This window comes from Typopeltis vanoorti, chromosome 23 (assembly GCF_054136105.1).
Source record: "Typopeltis vanoorti isolate ZY-2024b chromosome 23, IOZ_Tvanoo_1.0, whole genome shotgun sequence".
NCBI classification, from domain to species: Eukaryota; Metazoa; Arthropoda; class Arachnida; order Uropygi; family Thelyphonidae; genus Typopeltis; species Typopeltis vanoorti.
Genome location: NC_143571.1, coordinates 75,314,910 through 75,337,995, shown reverse-complemented (window position 1 = coordinate 75,337,995; position 23,086 = coordinate 75,314,910). Strand labels below are relative to the sequence as shown.

The following is a 23,086-nucleotide window of genomic DNA, read 5'->3' as shown; positions in this document are numbered from 1 at the left end:
CCATTCCTTTTGCTCTTAGTTGCTATATTGCACCCCCTCTCTCTGACTATCACTATCTTTGTTTCCATGTTCCTAATTCACATTTGGAGAATAATTTTTAATAGTTATTAATAAATTATAGCATTTTCATAGTTATAGAATATTTATTTCTATATTATATTATAATTCGCAATGTATTTCAATAAGTTACTCTATGTATATGTGACAACATTAATCGTCGATGTTATTTCTGGCAGGTGCCTTCATCACTTAATTAAATATGATTAGCGCACGTAAACATTTTTATATTGGAAAATCTGAACATTGAAAAATGCCAAGACAAGACATGTCTTACATTAAAATGCAGGGTGCTGTGCCTGAAGTAATCTCTTGTGAAATTGGCATGGATTCATGTGAAGAAAGCTGCTGTGAAACTGAGTGTACTGCTTTTATGGCATGTAAATCCCATAAAGAACTTTCTTGTGATGATGATATATATAGTGATGCAAGACAGGGTGCTGAAAATCCAGAATTTGTAGATATCGACAATTACAGCAGTGATAAAAATATAAATATTGTGATAAATGACATAAGCAATGCTAGCTGTAGATCTGAAATGTTGCCATGTGATTTTCTTACTCAGTCATGTGAACATTATACCATTAGAATTCCTGAAAAATACAATACCAAAGAAATCCAAGTATGTGATTCATCATATTCTAAGGATGTCATACAAAAAAACCTGTACAATCAGCAAGGTAATAAACAAGATTCATGCACCCAGAACTATGATACTACAAACAAGAGATCTACAAAATGGCAATATAAAACTAAAGATGAATGTAAGTAATGATTTATATCATTAACAATGAATTTTGTCATATTTATAAGTAATGTTTAATTTTGTTTAATTAGTCTATTTTCTTGCCATGTCACACATGTAACTCTTAAAGTTGGATAGAATGCTATCTGGCTGCTTTTTGAGAAAGCCTTGTTAAAGTTTTATCAGCACTATTATTTGTTGTTCATAAAATAAAAAGGGTAATAGTTTATCCAGTGAACTAGAATTGTACAAACTGTGACCCATATACTTTATGTGATCAACTGTGGCATCTGTGTATCATTTAAAAATAGAAGAGTTTTCCTCCTAGAAACTCGGGGGTTTCATCCTGTAAAACAGGCAAACTCTCCAGAAGAACATCACAGTTAATAGACATAATACACTGGCTTCATGGCCTCCTTGTTTGCTTCAACAACATTTATCACTGCAACTTGATGAAAAGTGTAGACTTACAACATGAATCTGTAGGTTAAGTATGAGGTACGTCCAGAAAGTAAGTTCCATTTTTAAAGCTTTTCGCTGCAGCCCTGCAATTGCAATGGTGCGCATGCTTGCTGAGTTTATTGATTCTTTAGCAAGCTGTTGGTGCCATTTTCAGACATTCTTGCAGTGTGTATGCTTCTTGGTGTGTGTTTATAATGTCTAAGAAAATCGAATCGCCCGCCACATGTGAAATTAGGTCAGTTATCCTTTTCTTGAATGCAAGGAACGTTAAAGCAGCTGAAATTCATCGGCAAATTATTGAGGTTTACGGAGAACATGCAACGAGTGATTCATTGGTACAAAGATGGATAAGACCTTTTAATGAAGGAAGGACGGTATGTATGATGATGAACAGAGCAGGCAACCATCTTTAGTGACTGATGATTTGGTGCATTCGGTTGAAGAGATGATTCGACAGAATAGGGGATTCACTGTGATGCCACTCTTTCTGCAATTTCCATAAGTTTCACGTTCATGTCTTAATGAAATTGTGTCGGAGAAACTGAATTATTGGAAATTGTGTGCAAGCTGGATGCCGAAGTTGCTCACAGAACAACACAAAGTGAATCGGCTGGGCAGTGCATTAGAATTCTTGACATGCTACCATGAGGATGGCGATGCTTTCTTTAGCAGACTTGTCACCGGGGACAAGACTTGGGTGTCGCATGCAACCCCTGAATCCAAACAACAGTCGATAGAGTGGAGGCACACCTCATCACTAGTCAAGATGAAATTGAAATCAATGGGTTCCACTCAGAAAATCATGTGTACTTTGTTTTGGGACAGACAAGGAATTTTGCTGGTAGACTTCTTGGGTCAAGGCTCCACAGTAAACGCAAGTATGTACTGCCAAACCCATAAGAAACTGCATCGGCAATCCAGAATAAACAGCGTGGCATGCTTACCAGGGGCATTGTTTTGATTCATGATAATGCCTGCCCACACATGGCCGGCATAGCACAACTTCTTGCCACCTTCGACTGGGAACAATTCCATCATCCCCCATATAGTCCTGACCTCGCGCCAAGCGACTTTCACCTGTTCAAACATCTGAAATCTTTCCTTGGCAGTTTCAAGACGACGATGAGGTCAAAGAAGCAGTCAATATGTGGTTTGCATCACAGGTGGCAACCTTCTATGACGAAGGTATACAACTCTTGGTGCCCCATTATGATAAGTGTCTGAACAGTGGTGGAAATTAAGGAGAAAATTAGTGAAAGATGTCTACTTTAATTTTCAATAAAGTTTTTTTTGTAAGTATGTTTTTGATTCTCTGACAGCCGATCGGAACTTACTTTCTGGATGTCCCTTGTATATATTTACTTTTATATGATATGATTTACTTTTATATGTGTAGTATTCCTGGGCAGTACTGTAAATAAGAGGACACAACAAAGGTAGAGGTACAACAGTTTATACATAAATATACAGTAAAAAAAAAAAAAGACAAACAATTGGGAATAAAAATGGAGAGAGAGAGAGAGAGAATTTTCTGGAAGTGTAGGAAAGTGAAAATGGGGGGTCGGGAGTGCAGTTAGTGATAGCAGAAGAATCCTTCCAGAGTAGTAGTTGAACACAGTAATAGATGTGAAGATTTTAAAGCTGTTTGGTGTGAGTTAAAATTAATGGAAGCTTAGATGTGTGAAGGGAAGGTTTTAGTAATCAATTTACAATTTATGATAAGGTGATAAATGTGTTAGTTCAGAATATTCAATATTATTATTACATGATACCACAAGGAGTCCTTAGAGACTCATTGACACTACTACCATTGACACATACAATGTCATCTATCGCCCACTGCCAATAGTATTTGGTGTCTTTGACAGTAGCATCGGCATCCCTGTTTAATAAAAGTCTTGCAGCAACAGTATGGGTTCCAAGGGAGTGGAAGGTGGACAAAATTGTTCCACTGCATAAAAGTGGCAATAAGGCTATAACTTCAAATTATAGGCCAGTCTGTATATCTGGAGTTGTGGTGAAGGTACTGGAGAGAGATTGGTGAGAAGTAGGATACAGAAATGGGTTGATAACAGCAGTATTCTTTGTGGTTATCAGCATGGGTTTGTTAAGGGGAGATCATGTTTCACTAACTTGCTTATGTACTATAACAAGGTGACGAATACCTTGGACACGGGAGATGCATATACAGTGGTGTACTTGGATTTTGAAAAAACTTTTGACAGACTGCCACACGACAAGCTGGTAAATAAATTGAAACAGTGACTGGCTGTCAGATAGGTATTAGAAAGTTGTATATGGGGCTGAAAGAGAAAGGTCACTAGTGGTATACCACGGGTTAGTTTTGGGACCATATAGTGCATTGCTTCAATTTGTATGTTGATGATATTGGATGGGTTTAACTAGCGATATGCAACTGTTTGCAGATGATGCAAAACTGGGGAAAGGAATGCAGAGTCAAGTGGATGTATAGACCTTAGAAGAGGACTTGAATAGATTGCATGAATGGGCAGGTAAGTGGGATTGTCAGTTCAATGTCGCAAAGTGGAATGTTTGAGATTTGGTAAGCATTGATGGGATGCAAAGTATACACTTGGTGGGGAAACTTTAGAGGAGATGAGAGATCTAGAAATGATGGTGGACAGACCTGAAATTCAGGGCCACATTGCACTAGTTGTGAAGACGTCACATCAGATAATATCAATAATATGGTGGACCTGGATATGCAGAAACAGAGAGGTCATGATGCCATTGTATAAGGCCTTGATCAAAGCTTCATATATCATATGAGGCCTTGATCAAGCAAAATATAAATGAAAAAATAAGAGTGGATTACTGTGCATAGATTTGGTCACTGGGTTTTCATGGTTACAAGCAGTTGTGGGATTCAGCCGGTTCGCACCGGTTCGGCAGAACCGATACCTAATTTTTTGTTGATTTCAGCGAACTGGTTAAAATGGCACTTGTAATCAGGGGTCTCTTTAAAGTAGGCCTTCGCAGCCGTCCAATGTGGAAATCACAAATTTACATTTCTTACTCTTTTCTAACGTTCATCTGCGCAACAGCGTATTCTAAGAGCCCGTAGTAATGTTCTTTCCGTCCATAGGTGAAAAAAATTAGACGGAACTATGCTTGTAATATTTATTTATTCATTTCAGAATACTCGTTATACCTTTGATAAATACTACAGTTTTATTCCCTAGCGTTTGTTATTTCAGTAAACAAACATATAACGTAAAGAGAAAAAGGGCCAAACAACCAAAGGGTGACACACTGTCATTTGTTTCAGCTTTGTGTTATGCCCAAAAATCCCACTGGATATTATGAGTGCGCTGGTGTTCCCTGATGTAAAACTAATAGGAAGCTAGGACACAATGAACCAATAGAAATATAGATTTCAAGGGTTATCTTATTGCCCATTTCGGAAGCCGTGGAAAAACTTGTGATAAAAACTCCTTTTTTTTTTTTAACAACTTTCCTGTGACAAACAAGTTTGTCGTACACATTATTTTATTGTATTTAATCTGCATAGCCTATGCCATTTATTAATTCAACAAGAAATTTTCATTTAGTATCGATAAAGTGAAGAAATGTACTTTCTGACTGATGTTCAGCATAAGCACAGTGCTTATACTATTGATAAATTATACTATTATTATCTATTATACTATTGTTTATAAAAGTTTATGATATGACCACACATGGACAGAACCGGTTCGCTCAGCGAACTGGTTATTAAATTATTTGAATCCCACCACTGGTTACAAAGATATATTGAAAAGGATCCACAGAAGATTCACAAAGGTGATCAGTGGTTTTTGGAATGTGGAGTACAAGGACAGATTGAGATAATGTAAATTGCAGAGCCTCATGATTAGGAGGGATATGATTGAGACATATGAGCTAGTCAGGGGTTGTTATCAGGTTGACATGGATGATAGTTTTTCATAGAATGGGAGAGTGGTGGAACAAGAGGCCATCGCTGTAAACTGTTTAAGGAGGATGTAAGAAGAGGAGTGAGGAGCAGATCTTTTCATGGAGAGTGGATGGTGAGTGGAATGCATTGCCTGAGTGTGTTCTGAATGTAGATGCATTTAATCAGTTTAAAGCATGATTGGATGAGCATTGTGTGCAATAGTGTGCACCTTCCATGATGAGTCTCTAACTCCATGGAGGTCAGATGTTAATAATAATAATATTCCTGAAGTTTGCAAAGTCATTTTATACATTACTACATGACAGATTGTAAGTACAAGCTGCATAAAATGGATAATAGGTTGATTAGATGGATTGGAAATTAGCCGAAAATGATAACAGTAAGTTGTGTATACTGGGACAGTGTCTCAGAAAAGGAAGGTAACCAGTTCTGTACACTAGACTTCTTTTCCTGGGCCTTTGCTGTTTACTTTATTAATTAATGATGTTTCTTGTGGATTGACTGGAGATCTTGAGTTGTTTGCTGATAGTGCAAGGTTGGTGAGAATTTTAAGTTGCACTGCTGATGTTAATCCCTTTCAGAAGGATTTGAATAGACTTTTAGTTTGGATGTATGAGTTGGCTTCTGTGTTGTCATCATGATGTGAAGTGCTGTGATGACCATGTTGGAGGCATAATGGAATGTATATAGCACTCGGAAAGGATTAAAACTGATTTTAATACTTCCAATATTTTGTCTCAGTCACTGAGACATCTTCAGGGATTACAAAAAACTAATGTAAAATACACTCAAATACAACATAATACTAAGCTAACCACATGGTGATTCTAAGTCCTATCTAGGTGCCGAGCCCTCTAGGGGCGATTGTAGGTGGCCTAGAATATAAAGCGGGATCTCTGATTAATGTTTCCCAAATTTTCGGAAGTTTAATGCAACTGTATTTATTTAGATTCAATTGATTTTTGAGTGCTGCTGTAGATTTTAAAAATAGTCTTTCTTTTTTTGAACCCACTGCAGTAAATTCAAAACAGACTATTTTTAGAATCTGCAGCAGCACTCAAAATCAACCAAATATAAATAAATATGGTTGCATTAAACTTCCAAATATTTAGGAAACATTAATCATCAGAGATCCCACCTTACATTCTAGGCTGCCTACAATCGCCCATAGAGGATGCACCACCTATGAAAAGTTTGGTAAAATTCCAAGAGACAGCGATACAATTCAATCATTCATGACAGTGTTCGCACATATCATCTTTTTCATGACCCCTGGCAAAATTTTAGCCATGTGCGATGCATAGTTCTCATTTGGCAAACATTTAAAATGACTGTGTTCGCATTTTTCATAAAAATGGAGAAAAATTAGTTTCATGCAGTGAAAAAACACTTTTATTTGAAGAAGTAGACGGCCGTGCAGATCAAAGCTGAGTTAGATGCAGTTCATGGTGTTGTGTCCTACTTTCTTAAATTTAATTAATTTATGTACTGCACAATAAGTCTCTCCTAGGGTGTCACGTGGAATCATTGAAACACAAAGGAATCGTCTCAGGGTCGAGCCAAATCCAAGGTGACAAAGCCTCTGAAGTCTTGCCTTTCTTAAAGTTCAGGGAAAATTTATTTTTTAACGCTGCGCCACCTAGAACCCTTAGATTAAGTAAGAGAATTCTTAATCAAGAAGTGAATTTATAGATGTACACTAATGACCATTGATTTGCAGTCGTGACCTAAACTACAACCTACTTCCTCCCGCTTAGATTCGTGCTTTTTTGTGAGTGGTGCATCGCATTCTAAACACAGGCATTTGGATTAAAGATAGCAAAAGGTTTATTAAACATGTTGGTTATCATACAACACAAAGAATATTTAATCAAGATCAATTCAATGCTAGAGAAATAAATTGACATGCATCCCTAGTAAATAAGATCATCAAAGAAACATTTCTCAAATAAGATTAACAACCTTGGCAGTCTTAGACAACGATATTAACATGAATCTTCAGGTGTTAACTTATTACTCAAATTAGGCCATCTTAATACCCTTTAAGACATAAATATTAATTGAACACATTCAAGAAATATATCACTTTCTCCTAACTATTATCAACGTGCTATAGTCCTGTCTTATCTTAATCAAAGTGCTTGATTCTCGAATTACAATTAATCTCTTATCCTTATACACAATACTAGACAAAGAATTTCAACTTTACCGTACACATTGTTTTCTTATACTTGTTCCTTCGGCTCTTGTTCCTTAAGCTGTTTCCTCTCAGTCGGTGTTAAGGCAGGGATTTCTCTGATCATTGGTAGGTCCACATGTTGCTAGCATATCAAGCCTATTCCAGGGACATTGTTGGAATAAGGCGAATCTGTTTCCGTGAAGTTTGTTACTGAGACACTGAGCTTTTCCATGGATTGCCTGTCATCTGTATAGAGGTATATTCTTCCATCATAAGGTTTGGGGCACGTAACCTTTCCAACTAATATGCAGCATTTCCAACTGCCACTATCTGCAGTCCGAGCAGAGCTCCCCTGCTGATCCTTCGTCTAGACCAGTGGTCGCCAAAGGGATCGATATGACATTGTTGGGGGTCGACAGAAAAATATAAAACATCATTGTATGGGTAATATTTAATTCGGTTAACTTGGATTACCTCCATGACAAAAGACATGGAGGTAATGACAACACAATTAAGAGTGAATCGTGGGATCAGTACATTCATCTTACAGGTCCATGAATAGGACCTGTAAGATGGAGTAAGGTCATGAAAATAGTTACTGAGGCCAATCAAGTAGACCAAAATTACGTATTTACCAATAAACGGATGTTTGTGGTTCCTGTCGGCTGACACAGTGGGAGTGAGATTGCAACACGTGTGTGGTTCTTATTTAGTGATACTTACAAGTATTCGATCCTAGTCTCATTTTTGCGCATCGACATACAAGTGAGCATTAATGTTCTAAAATTCATCAACATACATATTATAATTCAATCGTTATTCATTCACGAACTAAACTTCTCTATGTTGAAGAGTTGAGCAGTGCTGGTAGTAATACCAGTGATATTAATACAGTAGTTTATTAATATCACTAGTAATACCAGTGATATTACTAGTGATAGTAATAGTAGTAGTAATAGTAATATAATATATACTATATTATACATACAATAAACACTGTAACTATAAAATAAACAATCTAAAAAGTCACATAAGCATCTTTTTTTGCTTGTTCTATTATAATTATGTAATAGTAAAATATAGGGGGTCGATAACAAGTCAAGAAACTTTTGAAGGGGTCGACGGGCAAATAACTTTGGCGACCCCTGGTCTAGATGCTCACTACTGCAAAAACCAAAGAGCCTCATGGAGGGGGGGGGCTTCCTAACCCTTTTATGCCTACCAGCATTTTCTGTAACCCTCGTTGTTCACCCGTCGTGTGGCATTCTCCACACGTGAGTCTTGCTTTGTAGCGTTTATTTTTTCTGACCGCTTATTTCTTCACGTGCTGTGTGCACCCGATACCGCTTGGGGCAACTTTTTAATCCGTTGGCGTACCCTCGGGAAAAAATTTTCTTCGAATGAGGATGTCATCAAGGCTTTCAATGAATATTTTGCACAATTTGACAAATCCTACTTTTTAGATGGGATGAAAAAATTGGAAACTCACTGGACCAAATGTGTAGACATCAGTGGAGACTGTCTTGAGAAATAAAGGTGATTTTTTCCAAAAAAATACGTGCTTTAACTTATTTTTTTACCAAACTTTTCAAACAATCCTCGTAGATAGGATTTTAGAGTCACCCGTGTGGTTAGCTTGGTATTGTGTTGTATTTGAGTGTATGTTACATTAGTTTTTTCTAATCCCTGAAGATGTCTCAGGGACTGAGATGAAATATTGGAAGTAATAAAATCAGTTTTAATCCTTTCCGAGTGCCGTTTACATTCCATTAAGCCTCCAACGTGAGGCTTCTCATTAATATTAATTAATGTTGCACTTTGGAGTGTAGAGAATGAAGTTATGTCATATATTAGTGGAACCATGCTTATTCTCCTAGATATTAGATGAGATTTGAGGTCTATGTGAGATGCTTGGCAGAGTCTAAATTTTAAATGCCACATTGCAACTTTGTAGACAGGCTTACATATTCAGCATTATTCATCTCTTTTTTTAAATTACAACACAAAAAACAATAAATCATGTAAAGATATTTATTAACTGGCTTATATTCCACTTGGTTACAAACCAGTATCTTCACTAGACAGCACAGCTCCTAGTTACAGTACAAAACATGAGTAAATGAAACAGTCCAAATTGTAATAGATGGACAAAAGTCATAACATCCTAATTTGACATGTTATAGCAGTTCTTTTGGTCACAGTTGATCTTGTAATATCATTCTCACAAATTTATTAGGCTGCCTCACTTATTAGGTTGTAGTTGATCTTTTAATATCTGTTCTCACAAATTTTTGATGGGTTAATTCAGCTGAACTTGTTGAGGTCAGGAGTGTAATTCAAGTAGGAGTTAAATGGATGAGTAGTATTATTAAGCATGAGCTTCTAAAAAAAAAAAAAAAAAAAGTGGAGAAAAGTGACCAGTACAAGGGTTTATCAAGAAACGATGACCAGCATGGTAGAGAGGGCAACATCAGATTATGAGAAGAACTGCCAAGCAGGTGAAAGGAAATCCCAGAGTTTTTTTTATGTGACAAGTAGGAGGAAGAATGACTGTGGAAGGACAACTTTAATGAGTGCTGGTAGAGTGGTAACAGAGGCAGATAGAAGTGTTGAGCTACTGAGTGACCACTTTGCAAGGGAATATCATCTTCAAGAGAAGATGACAAGAACTGATGTGAGAACAGAGGTCGATGAATTGGAGATGCACATGATTTCACAGAATCTGAATGCAAATACAGCCGTGATTGGATTGGATGGGGTATTGGCTTACATTTTATGAGAATATGCAAGGGAATTGGTGATGCCTTTGACTAGGCTGTTTAAGTCTCAGCTCTGGCAAAGTCCCAAGGGATATAGATTCTTCCATGTAGATATAGGAGGAGGACAAAATAATTTCTTGGTTGAAAGGAGAATCTGAGTCTCTTGTAGCAAATTATAGACTAATCAATATCTTAGGAGTGATGGTAAAAGGAACACATGGCCAAAAAGAGAAGTCAGAAATGGGTGGACAAGAATGTGATACTCTATAAGGAGCAGCATTTCTTTGTGAAGGGTCAGTCATACCTTAGTAATCTACTAACTTTTTATAATAGTGACAACTGAGTTGGGTAATAGGAATGGCTACATAAGGGTGGCTGATGGACAGATACCAAAAAGTAGTATACGGAGGAGCAGTATTCAGGAGATGGCAAGTGACTAGTGGTGTACCACAGTACTTTGTGCTTGGATCACTGCTGTTTAATTTTTATGTAAATGATATAGAAAATAATTTATTATTATTAATAGAGACCTCCAGGGAGTCAGTGACTCATCGAGAGAGGACATACTACACCCATCAGCTATCATACTTATTCTTGAATTCATTCACAGTGCTTGCACAACATCCAATGGCAATCCATTCCAATCATGCACCATCCTATAAGAGAAAAATCTAGCTCTCACCTCCTTCTTAGTGCCATTCATTCTCAGCTTCCAAAGATGACCTCTTGTCCTGTCCCTACACTTCATAAATTGAAAAATTACATCAACTGAAATCCTGTATGATCGTTTCAGAAGTTTGTGAGTCTCAATCATATCACCCCTCTTTCTTTTGTTTGCAAGTGTCTGCAGTCTTCAAATTCTCAATCTGTCTTCATAATCAGTATTCTACAATTCTGATATCATTTTTCACATCTCCTTTGCACTCCTCTGTATCAGAATCACAGGGAAAACCAGGACATCAGACCTACACACAAAACTCCCAATGAGATCTTATCAAGGCCTTGTAAAGACAAAGCGATATAGTTATCTTTACATATGCGTTTGTTTCAGCATTGCAATTATCTTTTGAGTTATATTTGCAATCTTTGCTACATGGTCCCTGAACTTCAACTTCCTGTCTACTAAAAACAACAACTAACCACAGTAATTAACTTTAATGAAATGAAAGTACAGATATTTCATAAAAATAACAGTCATAATCAGTGCATAGAAACAAGCAAATCAAAGAAACGGGAATACAAGGTACTTACAGCACTTGGTGGTTTACCAATTAAAAACTGTTGCTGCTTGCTAGAAATTAATATTAATAAATAATAATATTAAAAACTATTTTTGATGGTTACATAAAATGATAATGTCACAAACTTTTTTTGGGGGGGAGGGGGAGAGAGAGAGAGAGAGAGACAATCATTCCAATTCAGATTTGGCCGATGTAAAGGGGCTTTGCAACTTTCTTTGAAAAGACGTTCATATTTAAAACTGCTTCTATGGAGAAGACAAGCTTCATCCCACCAGATACTGTATTTAGTATTGTACCAGACCAGACTGTTCAAGTTTTGAGGAGAGCATACATTTAGTGTTGTTCCAGACCAGACTTTTGAGGTTTCATGTATTTAATATAATATTGATGTTCATTAATTCTTTTTTCCACAGAACAGCCTGTCTGCTCAAAGTATGTCAGATTACATTCACAAAGTATCTGGTAAATTCTAGCTAATGATATAGGTGACAGTTTGTCTTTTGTAGATGGCAAGAGATGAGATCTTTTGTTGATAGGAAAATATGTGGAAATAAGATGATACTTCTTCAGAATTTTACCAATCAGTTCAGAGATATCAGAAATATAAGAGATTGGAATCCTGTGGTCTGTTGAAGAATCCTGAGGTGGTGGAATATAGGAGTCAGTTATCTGCTGGATTTGATTAAGGTTGTAACCATTAAATTCCATTAAAGTTTTGATAGTGAGAAGTTCTTGTTGTAAGCTAGGAAGGATAGGAGCACACATTATGTGCTCTATTAATTATAGACTTGATAACACCAATTTTTTGAGAGGTGTTACAAACAGACTTTTGATGAATGTATCTGCGAGTAAAGGTAGGTTTTCGATAAACACTGGTTGATAAATTATCAAAGGCTGTGCATGTAAGAAGGATATCCAAGAATGGTAAACTACCAGCCTTTTCTTTTTCCATGATGAATTGAATGTATGGATGAAGGCTATTGATCTGCTTTTTGAAAGTTTTACGTTCAAGTTCAAACAGCAAAAATATTAACATAATGAAATCAATGAGAGGGTTGGGGATGAATGGATGAGAACAAGGTATCTTCTAGATGGTTCAAAAAATAGTTTGCCATAGGTGGAGACAGAGGGCTATCCATGGCATTGCCTTCAATTTGTCTATAGATCTTGTTTTTCCAGCTGAAATAACCTGATTCTGTAACAAATTCAAAAAATCCTTGCAACATCAGGAGGATAATCATTATATAATAAATTAACAGTATCGGATAACAGAATGTTGGTAAAGAGGGAAAACAATGTCAAAACTGACTAACAAATCCGAATCTTGTATTTCAATATCCTTGATTTTCTCAAAATGTGTCAAATTCTTGATGAATGATCTGGATTGTCCAGTATGGGCAGATAATAAACATGGCAGAAATTTAGCAATTCTATTGGTGGGAGAGTCAGTACAACTGACGATGGGTCTTACTGGATGACCCTTTTTTATGAATTTTTGGGAAGCCATATAAACGAGGAGTTCTTCCAAAAATGAGTGCACATCTTGTCCAAAGTATTTTGATCCCAACTAACACAACTTCATAAAGTGCCTTATTTGATTGTTTAATTTGTGTTTTTGTAGGGTTATAGCCAGTGGTGAGCTGTATTTCACACAAAAACTTTTATTAATACAGCTTGTGTACAAATTCCAATCAAAATGTATGAGAACAATCAGCCTCTAAAGGTTATCATTTTTAAACAAATATTTCATGATCTAAACATGAAATATTTGCACACAATCAACTGTGTTAATTTATTTTACATAAGAATGAAATCTTTTATAATCTTTTATAAAACATTTCATTGGCTACTGGTTTTACCATATGATAGGCTACCAGAATGGAGAAGGGTAAAGATAGCGCATGCATTTATTTTATTTTTGAACTTGGGTGCATTCATTATAAAGGAGTTGAAACAATAATTCCAAGTAATCTGTACACTGCCGAATAGACCGATTTTTGTTAGGTTACTGTATGAGTTTTCGCTTAATGTTTCAAAAAAAAAAATTTTTTTTTTTTTTTAAATAAAGTAAACAACAAGGGACTCGCAAATTTGAGAAACATTTAACAAAGGGCTCGCGCGAACCCCTTATAGCTCATCACTGGTTATAGCTAATTTCTTGATAAGTGGAGGTATCTTGTAAAAGGCAGTCTTTCCTCTCATAGTCAGCCTTATCCATCACCACTACAGCTTTTTCTTTATCCGTTTCCAAAATAGATATATTGTTCTTTTGTCATAATGAAAACAGTGTACAAGTTTCAGCACTAGATAATTTACATGGAGATAATTTGCTCTTCAAAAGTAAAGAAGCAACGTCAAAGTGCACTTTATTAGCATCTTCACTTGAAAGTCCTGACATATTCCATTCAATGTTATGCAAAAAATCAAGGTATGGGATGCATTTAGGCATCACAGCAAAATCATATTCTTTAGCCAAAACACTAGTTTCAGTATCAGACGGCAGATGTCCAGAAATATGCACAACCCATTTTTTAGTACGAGTGTTGCAGAAGTTATTTTTTGCTTACGGAATAATGATTCATATTTTTTCATCAGTCTGTAGAGAATGTCTTTCATAAGAACTGGCTAAAGATTGTTTAGAGGCATGTAGAAAGATATCCAATAATTCGTCATCCAGAGTAGCAGAAATCCTTCTTTCAAGATTTAAAATAGACCGAATATTAGATGCTAAATCTTTTTTTAGTTGCTCGAAGTTGGTTCCGTATCAAGGAAAAACTCCATGAATATAAATTGCTTGAGCTCCAGGAGAACGAATAATTTCTCTAAATCTTGCAAACTTAGGAATAACTTTCATGTCTTTGATCCTCAAGCACACCTATCTTTGCATCATCATCATCATCAGCAAATAGCTGTTTGTCTTTTGTTTAATCCTTCCCATTATCGTTAATGTACAGATTGAAAAACAGTGCACCAAGGGCTGATCCTTGTGGTACACCACTTCTTCTTTGGCACTACAACCCCATGTAGGGCCTTGGCCTCCCATTTTTGGATTTCATAACTCACTACAAGGTGGCGTTGTTACCCCCCACGCTCAACCATGTGTAATTGTATGTGAAGCGTTGTGTTCTTAAGACCAGTTTGCCTGCTTTACAGGAGGAAAAACCCCAGATAAACTGGGGAGAAAAATCCTGCAGTCCATGCCCAAGACTGGCTAACTTGGCTATGTCTAAGAAAGATCCTTAGCTCCTCATGTCGGCGATGAGAATCGAACGCAGGACTCTCCTTTCCCAGACATACGGTTGCAGAGCACAAGCCACTTGCAGAGCACAAGGCTAACTGTGCGGACTGTTGTACACCACTAGCTACTTTATATCTTGCACACTCACATCCCCGTATACCACTTCGTGATATCTGTCAATCATTCATCTTCTTATTCACACTAATATTTTATAATCCAAACCCATATTCTCCAATTTATGCAGCAGTTTACCATGCTGTATTCTCTCACAAGCCTTAGCAAAATCCGAAAGTATCATGGTGTATTCATTCCTCTTGTGTAGTTCAATAGTAACATTATTATAGAATATGATCAAGCTGCTAAAACATGACCTTCCTTTCATAAACCCAGAGATTCACTGTCAACCCACTTCTGAATGCGAGCCCTAACCAATTTTTCCAAAATCTTCACCACCACTCCTGATATACTGATTGGTCGATAGTTGGGTACATCAATCTTTGCACTACCCTTGTGCAATGGGATTACCATACATTCTTTCCATTCTTGCAGAATCTTCCCTGTTCTGAGACTTAAATTATATGGCCTGGTCAAACGAATAGCCAGTTCAGCTGAACCCTCTTTTAGCAACCGTGCTGATATCCCATCAGTCCCTATTGCTGAATTCTTATTCAGTTCATGCAACAGCTCTAATACCTCATCATTACATCTGAGTTTCTTCATCTAGTGAAGAGGTAGCAATGAGCTCATTGTTGCCTATACCAGGTTGATTGCTTTTAACAAAATTGGCACTCGTTAGTTGAACAATCTCTTCTGCAACTGTAACGCTGACACCATCTGCATTTAGAATAGTTATTCTTTCATATTCTTTCTTTTACTTGCAGCATATCGATAGTATTCTTGTGTTTGTCTTTAGCATGCAGTGCCAGTTTCTTCTCATATTCGGGCTTTGCTTTCTGTACAACAGTTGTGACTATTCTAGCTTTCTGCTTATTTTCATAATGGACATCATCCTTATACACATATGGTGTTCCTTCCACATCATCCTTTTCTTATGAATCTCTTGCTTAATAAGATTACACATCCTATTGACTCCTACCCTATTTATTCTTCAAATTTGCAAGACACATTCTGATATCACATCATTTAAGTATTGTTTAAATGCTTCCTATGCACTGTCGATATTCTTCCCATCCAGCAACCATCTCATTCCACTGAGCTCTGTATACTCCTAAGTCGGTCATAATTACCTTCTTTGTATTTCAGCATGTAACCTTTTCTGAATGAAAACATTATGAAAATTATGGAAACAACTACCATGTTAGAGTAAAACTTTAGTTTGATATAAAGCAAAATAAACACTCAACGTTTTGACCTTCACATTAAGGTCATCATCTGAAGTATACACACATATATAAAGATTCATGACTTATTTTTCACGGTATTAACAACACCACAAACACTTTTATCAACAAAGATGTTTTATTAACACTTATATTTCGCTGATTTTCAACTCAGCATCATCAGAGCACAACACACTTGTAAACGCAACAGTGAGTGAGTGAAACAATATAATTGCAAAAGACAAAAGATCTAAAGTCCTATTTTTTGGTACCCTCTAACGGGGAAAAAAAAAAAAAACAGCAGCAGTTATCCAGGAGTTTTTCTTAGGAAAACCGTCTCCCAAATTTTTGGCAAATTAATGCAACCATATTTGTTAAGGTTGGGAGAATTCTTCAAAGCCATTGCTGACTCAAAAAATAATCTTTCAGATCTATAACGACTCCTAAATAGCACATTCGTTTTCCTCCATCTAATCCTGTGTGAAGGAGTGTCCAAAGCGTGGTCTGCCAGTCCCGACTTGCCATAGTAATAGTAGCGAATGTATCTTTCATGTTCTTCCAGGCAGATGTTCACTGATCTTCCTGTTTGCCCATAATAGGCCAAGTCACAGTCACACGGAACTTCATACACTCCTGGGTGTGCTAAAGGGTGAAGTTTATTCTTAGGCAAGCGGATCAGAGTTGCCAACTTGACATGAGGTTTGAAAGTGGTGCAAAGGCCATGTTTCAACAATACTTTGGCTATCTTTTCCGATGTACTCTGATATAGGGAATAGAAGTGGTCATGTTGTATTCTTGTGTATTAGGGGAGGGCAGAGTAATGGGCCTATGTAGTATTTTATCTATTTTGTAGGGATTGTAGCCGTTGGCTAAGAACGTATGGCGCAGGTATTGGAGTTCAGTGGTCAGAGCTGTATCGTTAGAACAAATGGCTCCGGCTCTGTGTGTAAGTGTTTTTAAAATGCCATACTGTTGGACTGGATGATGATGTGATTGTTTATGTAGGTATCTTCCTGTGTGTGTGTAGGCTTTCTGTAAATAGAAAAAGATCATGATCCATCTGACAGGCGGGTGACTAATGTGTCAAGAAATGGTAAACAGTTATTTGATTCTTTTTCTACTGTGAAGTGAATTTTGGGGTGTTGGCTGTTTAGGTAGGTGACAAAAGCATCCAAAGTGTCTTGTCCATGGAGCCAGATGGCAAACACATCATCTACATAGCGTAACCACACTTGTGGCTTGTATGTAGCTGTGGTAAGTACTTTGTTTTCAAAGTGTTCCATGTAAAAATTTGCTAACAGGGGAGAGAGGGGGGGAAACCCATAGCAGTACCATTAATCTGTTTGTAGAATTCCCCCCCCCCCCATGTAAAATAACCTGCATTCATGGTAAATTGAAATAATTCAAAAATATCTGGGGGAAATTTAGACTTGATTAAATCAAGAGTGTCTATAAGTGGTACATTGGTAAATAAGGAGGTGACATCAAAACTAACCATTATGTCTGAATCTTTTAGGATTAGATTTTTAACCGGTGTTTTGAAATGGATTGAATTTTTTACAAAAGTAGAGGAGTTGCCAGTAAGGGGGGCAAGCGACTTTACTAAATGCCGGGCCAGTTTATATGTAGTTATTTTGGCTATATGTAGGTTTATATATAGCCAAAGTATTGTTGAAACATGGCCTTTGCACCACTTTCAAACCTCATGTCAAGTTGGCAACTCTGATCCGCTTGCCTAAGAATAAACTTCACCCTTTAGCACACCCAGGAGTGTATGAAGTTCCATGTGACTGTGACTTGGCCTATTATGGGCAAACAGGAAGATCAGTGAACATCTGCCTGGAAGAACATGAAAGATACATTCGCTACTATTACTATGGCAAGTCGGGACTGGCAGACCACGCTTTGGACACTCCTTCACACAGGATTAGATGGAGGAAAACGAATGTGCTATTTAGGAGTCGTTATAGATCTGAAAGATTATTTTTTGAGTCAGCAATGGCTTTGAAGAATTCTCCCAACCTTAACAAATATGGTTGCATTAATTTGCCAAAAATTTGGGAGACGGTTTTCCTAAGAAAAACTCCTGGATAACTGCTGCTGTTTTTTTTTTTTTTTTTCCCCGTTAGAGGGTACCAAAAAATAGGACTTTAGATCTTTTGTCTTTTGCAATTATGTTGTTTCACTCACTCACTGTTGCGTTTACAAGTGTGTTGTGCTCTGATGATGCTGAGTTGAAAATCAGCGAAATATAAGCGTTAATAAAACATAATTGTTGATAAAAGTGTTTGTGGTGTTGTTAATACTGTGAAAAATAAGTCATGAATAACCATCAACATCTAAGCTTATCTGTTAGACATATATAAAGAAACAAGCTGCACTACAATCTACACAGTATGCTAAAGTTACTGATCAACTGTTAAAATTATTAACCTGACCTCTGGTGAAAAAAAAAAAAGAACCTCACTACATCAAAGCTAGAGTCCTGTTATTATTATTATCTATTAGGTTACAAAATTAAATTAAGCTGGAGAGTAACATGCAGATTAATGTGAAGGTCGAAACATCAAGTATTTATTTTGGTTTATATTCATTCGTTGGCCGCTAGAGGGATTCATAGTCTGTAGTGTTTGTTGACAGCTCCTAATAAGATGTGTTATTTTAAGTTATCATTGACAATTTTGCTTGAATATTATGTAGTTTTGTTTGCTTTGCATATCTTAGTGTGTCTGTTTGTGTGTTTTTGGTGTTTCAATTATTCATTTGATAAAATACGATAGAAGTGAGCACATGGCTCTTGTAAGAAGGAAAATGGCGGTTAGGAATAATGGTTCGCCATCTTTGTTCAATAACTGTAATATAAAGGAGATTATTCAGTGTACTATCTGCGAAATGTATGCTTTACGAAGAGCGGTTGGAGTAAGGTTAGATGATGATAATGAATGTGTGTAGAAAATGTAAGGAAAATGAGGAATTAAAGTGTATTTCAGGTCGTGAGTGTGATATTTTTGTCATATTTCAGAATGAAGAAAATAGTGATATGATAAGATATTGATAGAGGACCTGAATGAGGTTGTACCAGAGAACTGTGAAGGCGTGAATGTAGAAAGTGCGAATGATGGTATTAATACAGAGCAACTTAATGGTTTAACAGATAATAAAAAAGATGAGATAGATGCAATGAGTGAGATCACGTTGTTGAGCGGAGCAATATATAGAGCAAAGCGGCAGCTAGAGCGTATGCACAAATGTCTACCGAGTGTACCAGCCAATAATAAAAAGTATGATAGGAAAAATAAGAGTATGATTGTGAATGTAAACAAAATGAAGGAGTGAGTGCTGTATGGAGATTCGTTAGTACGAGGTGTGTTAGTAGAGGATTTGACAAAATCGTACCAACCTGGTGCGACCATCAAGGACGTGAGTGTCTATTAGAGAGCAAAAGGAAAGGGTGAAAGAAATGATAGTTGTGGCAGGTATGAATGATTTGAAAGGAGATAAAATGGAAATGATAGAGGACCTGAATGAATTGTTTGAGGTAGCAAAAGAAAAGAGTGAGAGAGTTACGATGATTAGTCTTTTTCTGCGATATGACAGTGAAGTGTTTAGGAGGAGGGCCAAAATTGCAAATGACTTTATGCGTGGGTTATGCACGACGAGTGGTGTGGAGTGAGTTCGATGGGCGAAAGGATCTATATAAGATGGATGGTTTGCATTTGAATGGATTCGTTGTAAGGAGACTTGAAATAGTGTTGTTGAATGAAGTGGATGTGCAGAATTAGGGAAACTGGATTTATAAAGGGGGCGGAGTAGATATACAGACCTTAGGGAGGCAGTTGAGTGTATGAATGAGTATAATATGACTGAGTGAATAAGGACAACAAATCAGAATGGGATAATTAGTATAAGGCAATTCATGTACACTAATGCTAGGAGTATTAAGAACAAGAAGGAAGAATTTTTGGCCTTGGTTGGCACTTCCAGATCACAGGTTATTGGCATTAGTGAAACATGGCTGACTGTAGATGATATAGCTAGTGGCAGTTGAGTCTATGAATGAGTATAATATGACCGAGCGAATAAGGACAACAAATCAGAATGGGATAGTTAGTATAAGGCATCAAGGTAGGGATGGGGCTGATGGGGGTCTGCAATTCATGTACACTTCCATGTGGTATCCTGTCAAAGTGCTAATGCTAGGAGTATTAGGAACAAGAAGGAAGAATTTTTGGCCTGTGGTCTGGAAGTGCCTTGGTTGGCACTTCCAGACCACAGGTTATTGGCATTAGTGAAACATGGCTGACCGTAGATGATAACTAGTGGGATTGAATGTGATGGGTATAGTGTGTTCAGGAATGACAGGGAGAATAAAATGGGGGAGGGGTATTGTTGATGATAGCTGATGAGCTGCAGCCAAGGAGAATAGAAGTTGAATTGCAGGATAGAGAAAAGAGCACATTTGAGACCATTTGGTGTGAGATTGTGGCTAGCAGAACAAAATATACAAGGTGCTGCTATAGACCAGGTGATGGAAAAGATGGTGGAGATAGTATGCACAAACAAATAGAAGAAATGAGTGGAAGGAGGGTAATTATTATGGGAGATATCAACTATGGTAGCATTGATTGGAGTGAGGAGAGGACACACGGTAGGAAGGAATTGGATTTTATGCGGTTATTAAGGGATAACTATCTGTGACAGCATGTAATGGAAAATACTAGGGGTCAGAGAATGCTTGACCTAGTAATTGCATCTGAGGATTTGTCTGACAGGGTACATATGGAATTATCGGGCTGGTAAGTATGACAAGCTTAGGAGTTTGATTGGTTCAGTGCCATGGCATGTAAAACTGCAAGGGCTGGTGTTGATGGTGCATGGGGAGAGATTAAGAAGTGTTTGTAGGAGGCAATGGCTGACTGTATACCTAGAGTGCGAATAATAAATCAAGTAGGGGTTAAATGGATAATAACACCATTAAGCTTGAGCTGGAATAAGGTGACCGGCAGGCACATGAACGGTATAAAGCGCAGGCCAGAAGGGTAACGAGTGCGGTAAGAAAAGCAAAAAAAGGATTACGAAAGAAAATTGGCCATGTAGGCTAAAGAGAACTCTAAACAGTTTTTTCGATATGTTGCAAGTAAAAGAAAAAATGTATATGGCAGAATGATTTTAAAGAATGCCGATGGTAGGGAGGTAACCGAATCAGTTGATATAGTTGAGTTACTGAGCGAGCACTTTGCAAGAATATATCATCCAGGTGGTGACATTGTAGAAATGAATGAACCAATAGATTATACGGGAATTGTGGTGAATGAAGTGGAGGTGAGTAGTCTATTGCAAAACCTCAATGTCAGTACATCTGTGGGATTGGATAATATACCAGCTCATGTCATACGTGAAGCGGCTAAAGAATTGTCAGTACCCCTGGCTATTTCGTTTAATTTGAGTCTCGGGTCTGGGTTAGTCCGGAGGGGGTGGAAAGAGGGGGAAATTGTTCCACTGCATAAAGGAGGTTCCAAGACTGCTGTTGTAAATTACCGACCGATTAGCATATCAGGAATCGTTGTCAAGGTCTTGGAGAAATTAGTAAAGAAAAGAATACAGGATTGGATAGATGAAAATGGGATATTGTATGGGGGACAACATGGTTTTGTGAAGGGTAGATTATGCCTCAGTAACTTGCTCATGTTTTATAACACAGTGACAGCTGAACTGGATAGGAGTAATGGGTTTACGGTGATTCTACTGAACCTTGTCAAGGCCTTTGACAGGATACCACATGGAACTATAATCAGTAAACTGGAGCAGATGGGGATGGATATAGGGTTGGTGAGATGGATAGGAGGGTGGTTGATGGAGAGATACCAGAGAGTGGTTTATTCAGGAGTTGAGTCCAAAAGACGGCTTGTGACTAGTGGTGTGCCGCAGCATTCTGTTCTTGGACCACTACTTTTCAATTTGTTCATCAATGATATAGGAAAGGATCTGAGAGGAAGTGTTCACTTGTTTGCTGATGATGCAAAGTTGGGTAGAGCAATTATGAGTGCACAGGATGTCAAAATTTTGCAGGATGATTTGGATAGTTTGTAGGGCTGGGCTAGGGAAAATGGATGTCAATTTAATGTGGCAAAGTGTAAGGTTATGCATTTTGGGGTGAAAAGATTAGCAGCAGTATATCACATTGGTGGAACTGTACTCCAGGAGATTGATGAGGCCAGGGATTTGGGAGTGTTGGTGGATAGGGAATTGAAGTTTAGGGCATTGCAAAAGTGGCTAAATCAGCTCATCAAATCACTTGGCTTCTGAAAAATACGTTAATAAGCAGAGACAAACAAGTTATTGTTCCTCTGTATTGAGCCTTGATAAGACCCCATCTAGACTACTGTGCCCAGATGTGGGCTCCAGGGTTTCTTCTTGATGGGGAGGAGGTGGAGAGGATCCACAGACAAGTGACCAAGATGATAGCAGGTCTGTGGAATGAACCATATGAGAACAGGTTGAAGATTTGTGGGTTGCAAAAATTGGCAGAAATTCGATAGGCAGAAAAGGGGTGATATGATTGAGACATTCAAATTACTGAAGGGTTTCTATAAGATTGGTTCAGAAGATATTTTTGAGAATAGGACTGGTGGTGGGAGGACTAGGGACCATACATGGAAGCTGGGCAAGAATGTGGTTAGCAGGGGTGTTAGAGCTATGTTTTTTACTTGGAGAGTGGTGAATTAGTGGAATAAGCTGCCAGAGTCTGTTGTGGGTGCTATGACCGTGAATGAGTTCAAGGCGAGGTATGATGGATACTGTGTGAATGTCGAATAGTTGTTCTTGACATGATGTTAGGGCCTCCCTCGATTAGTCTGTCGACTCCTTGGAGTTGCCTGGAATAATAATATATTAAACTAAAGTTTTACTCTAACACAGTAGTTGTTTCGTAAGTTTCATAATATATTGTGATCACTGTTTAAGCATGAAGGAAAGGATTTTCTGAATGCAACATTCATAAACTTGGTTACTTCCAAGTGAATATTCCATGATCACTGTCATGTGATCCAGAGGCAGAATAGTTGCATCTTTAACTGAAACACCCTCTGACCATAATTAAATCTAACACTCTTTGACCTCAAGTTGTCC

The 23,086-nt window shown here is 37.5% G+C and overlaps 1 protein-coding gene across 1 annotated transcript in view; it reads left to right on the top strand.

The window, feature by feature from the left end:
• The first annotated feature begins 310 nt into the window (after nt 1–310).
• Nucleotides 311–23,086, top strand: part of LOC150093997 (uncharacterized) — a 61,262-nt gene continuing 38,486 nt past the window's right edge. Inside the window, exon 1 of the mRNA XM_090412933.1 lies at nt 311–821. Within this exon, the coding sequence (XP_090269059.1) occupies nt 311–821 (511 nt within the window). The remainder of the gene's footprint in view (nt 822–23,086) is intronic.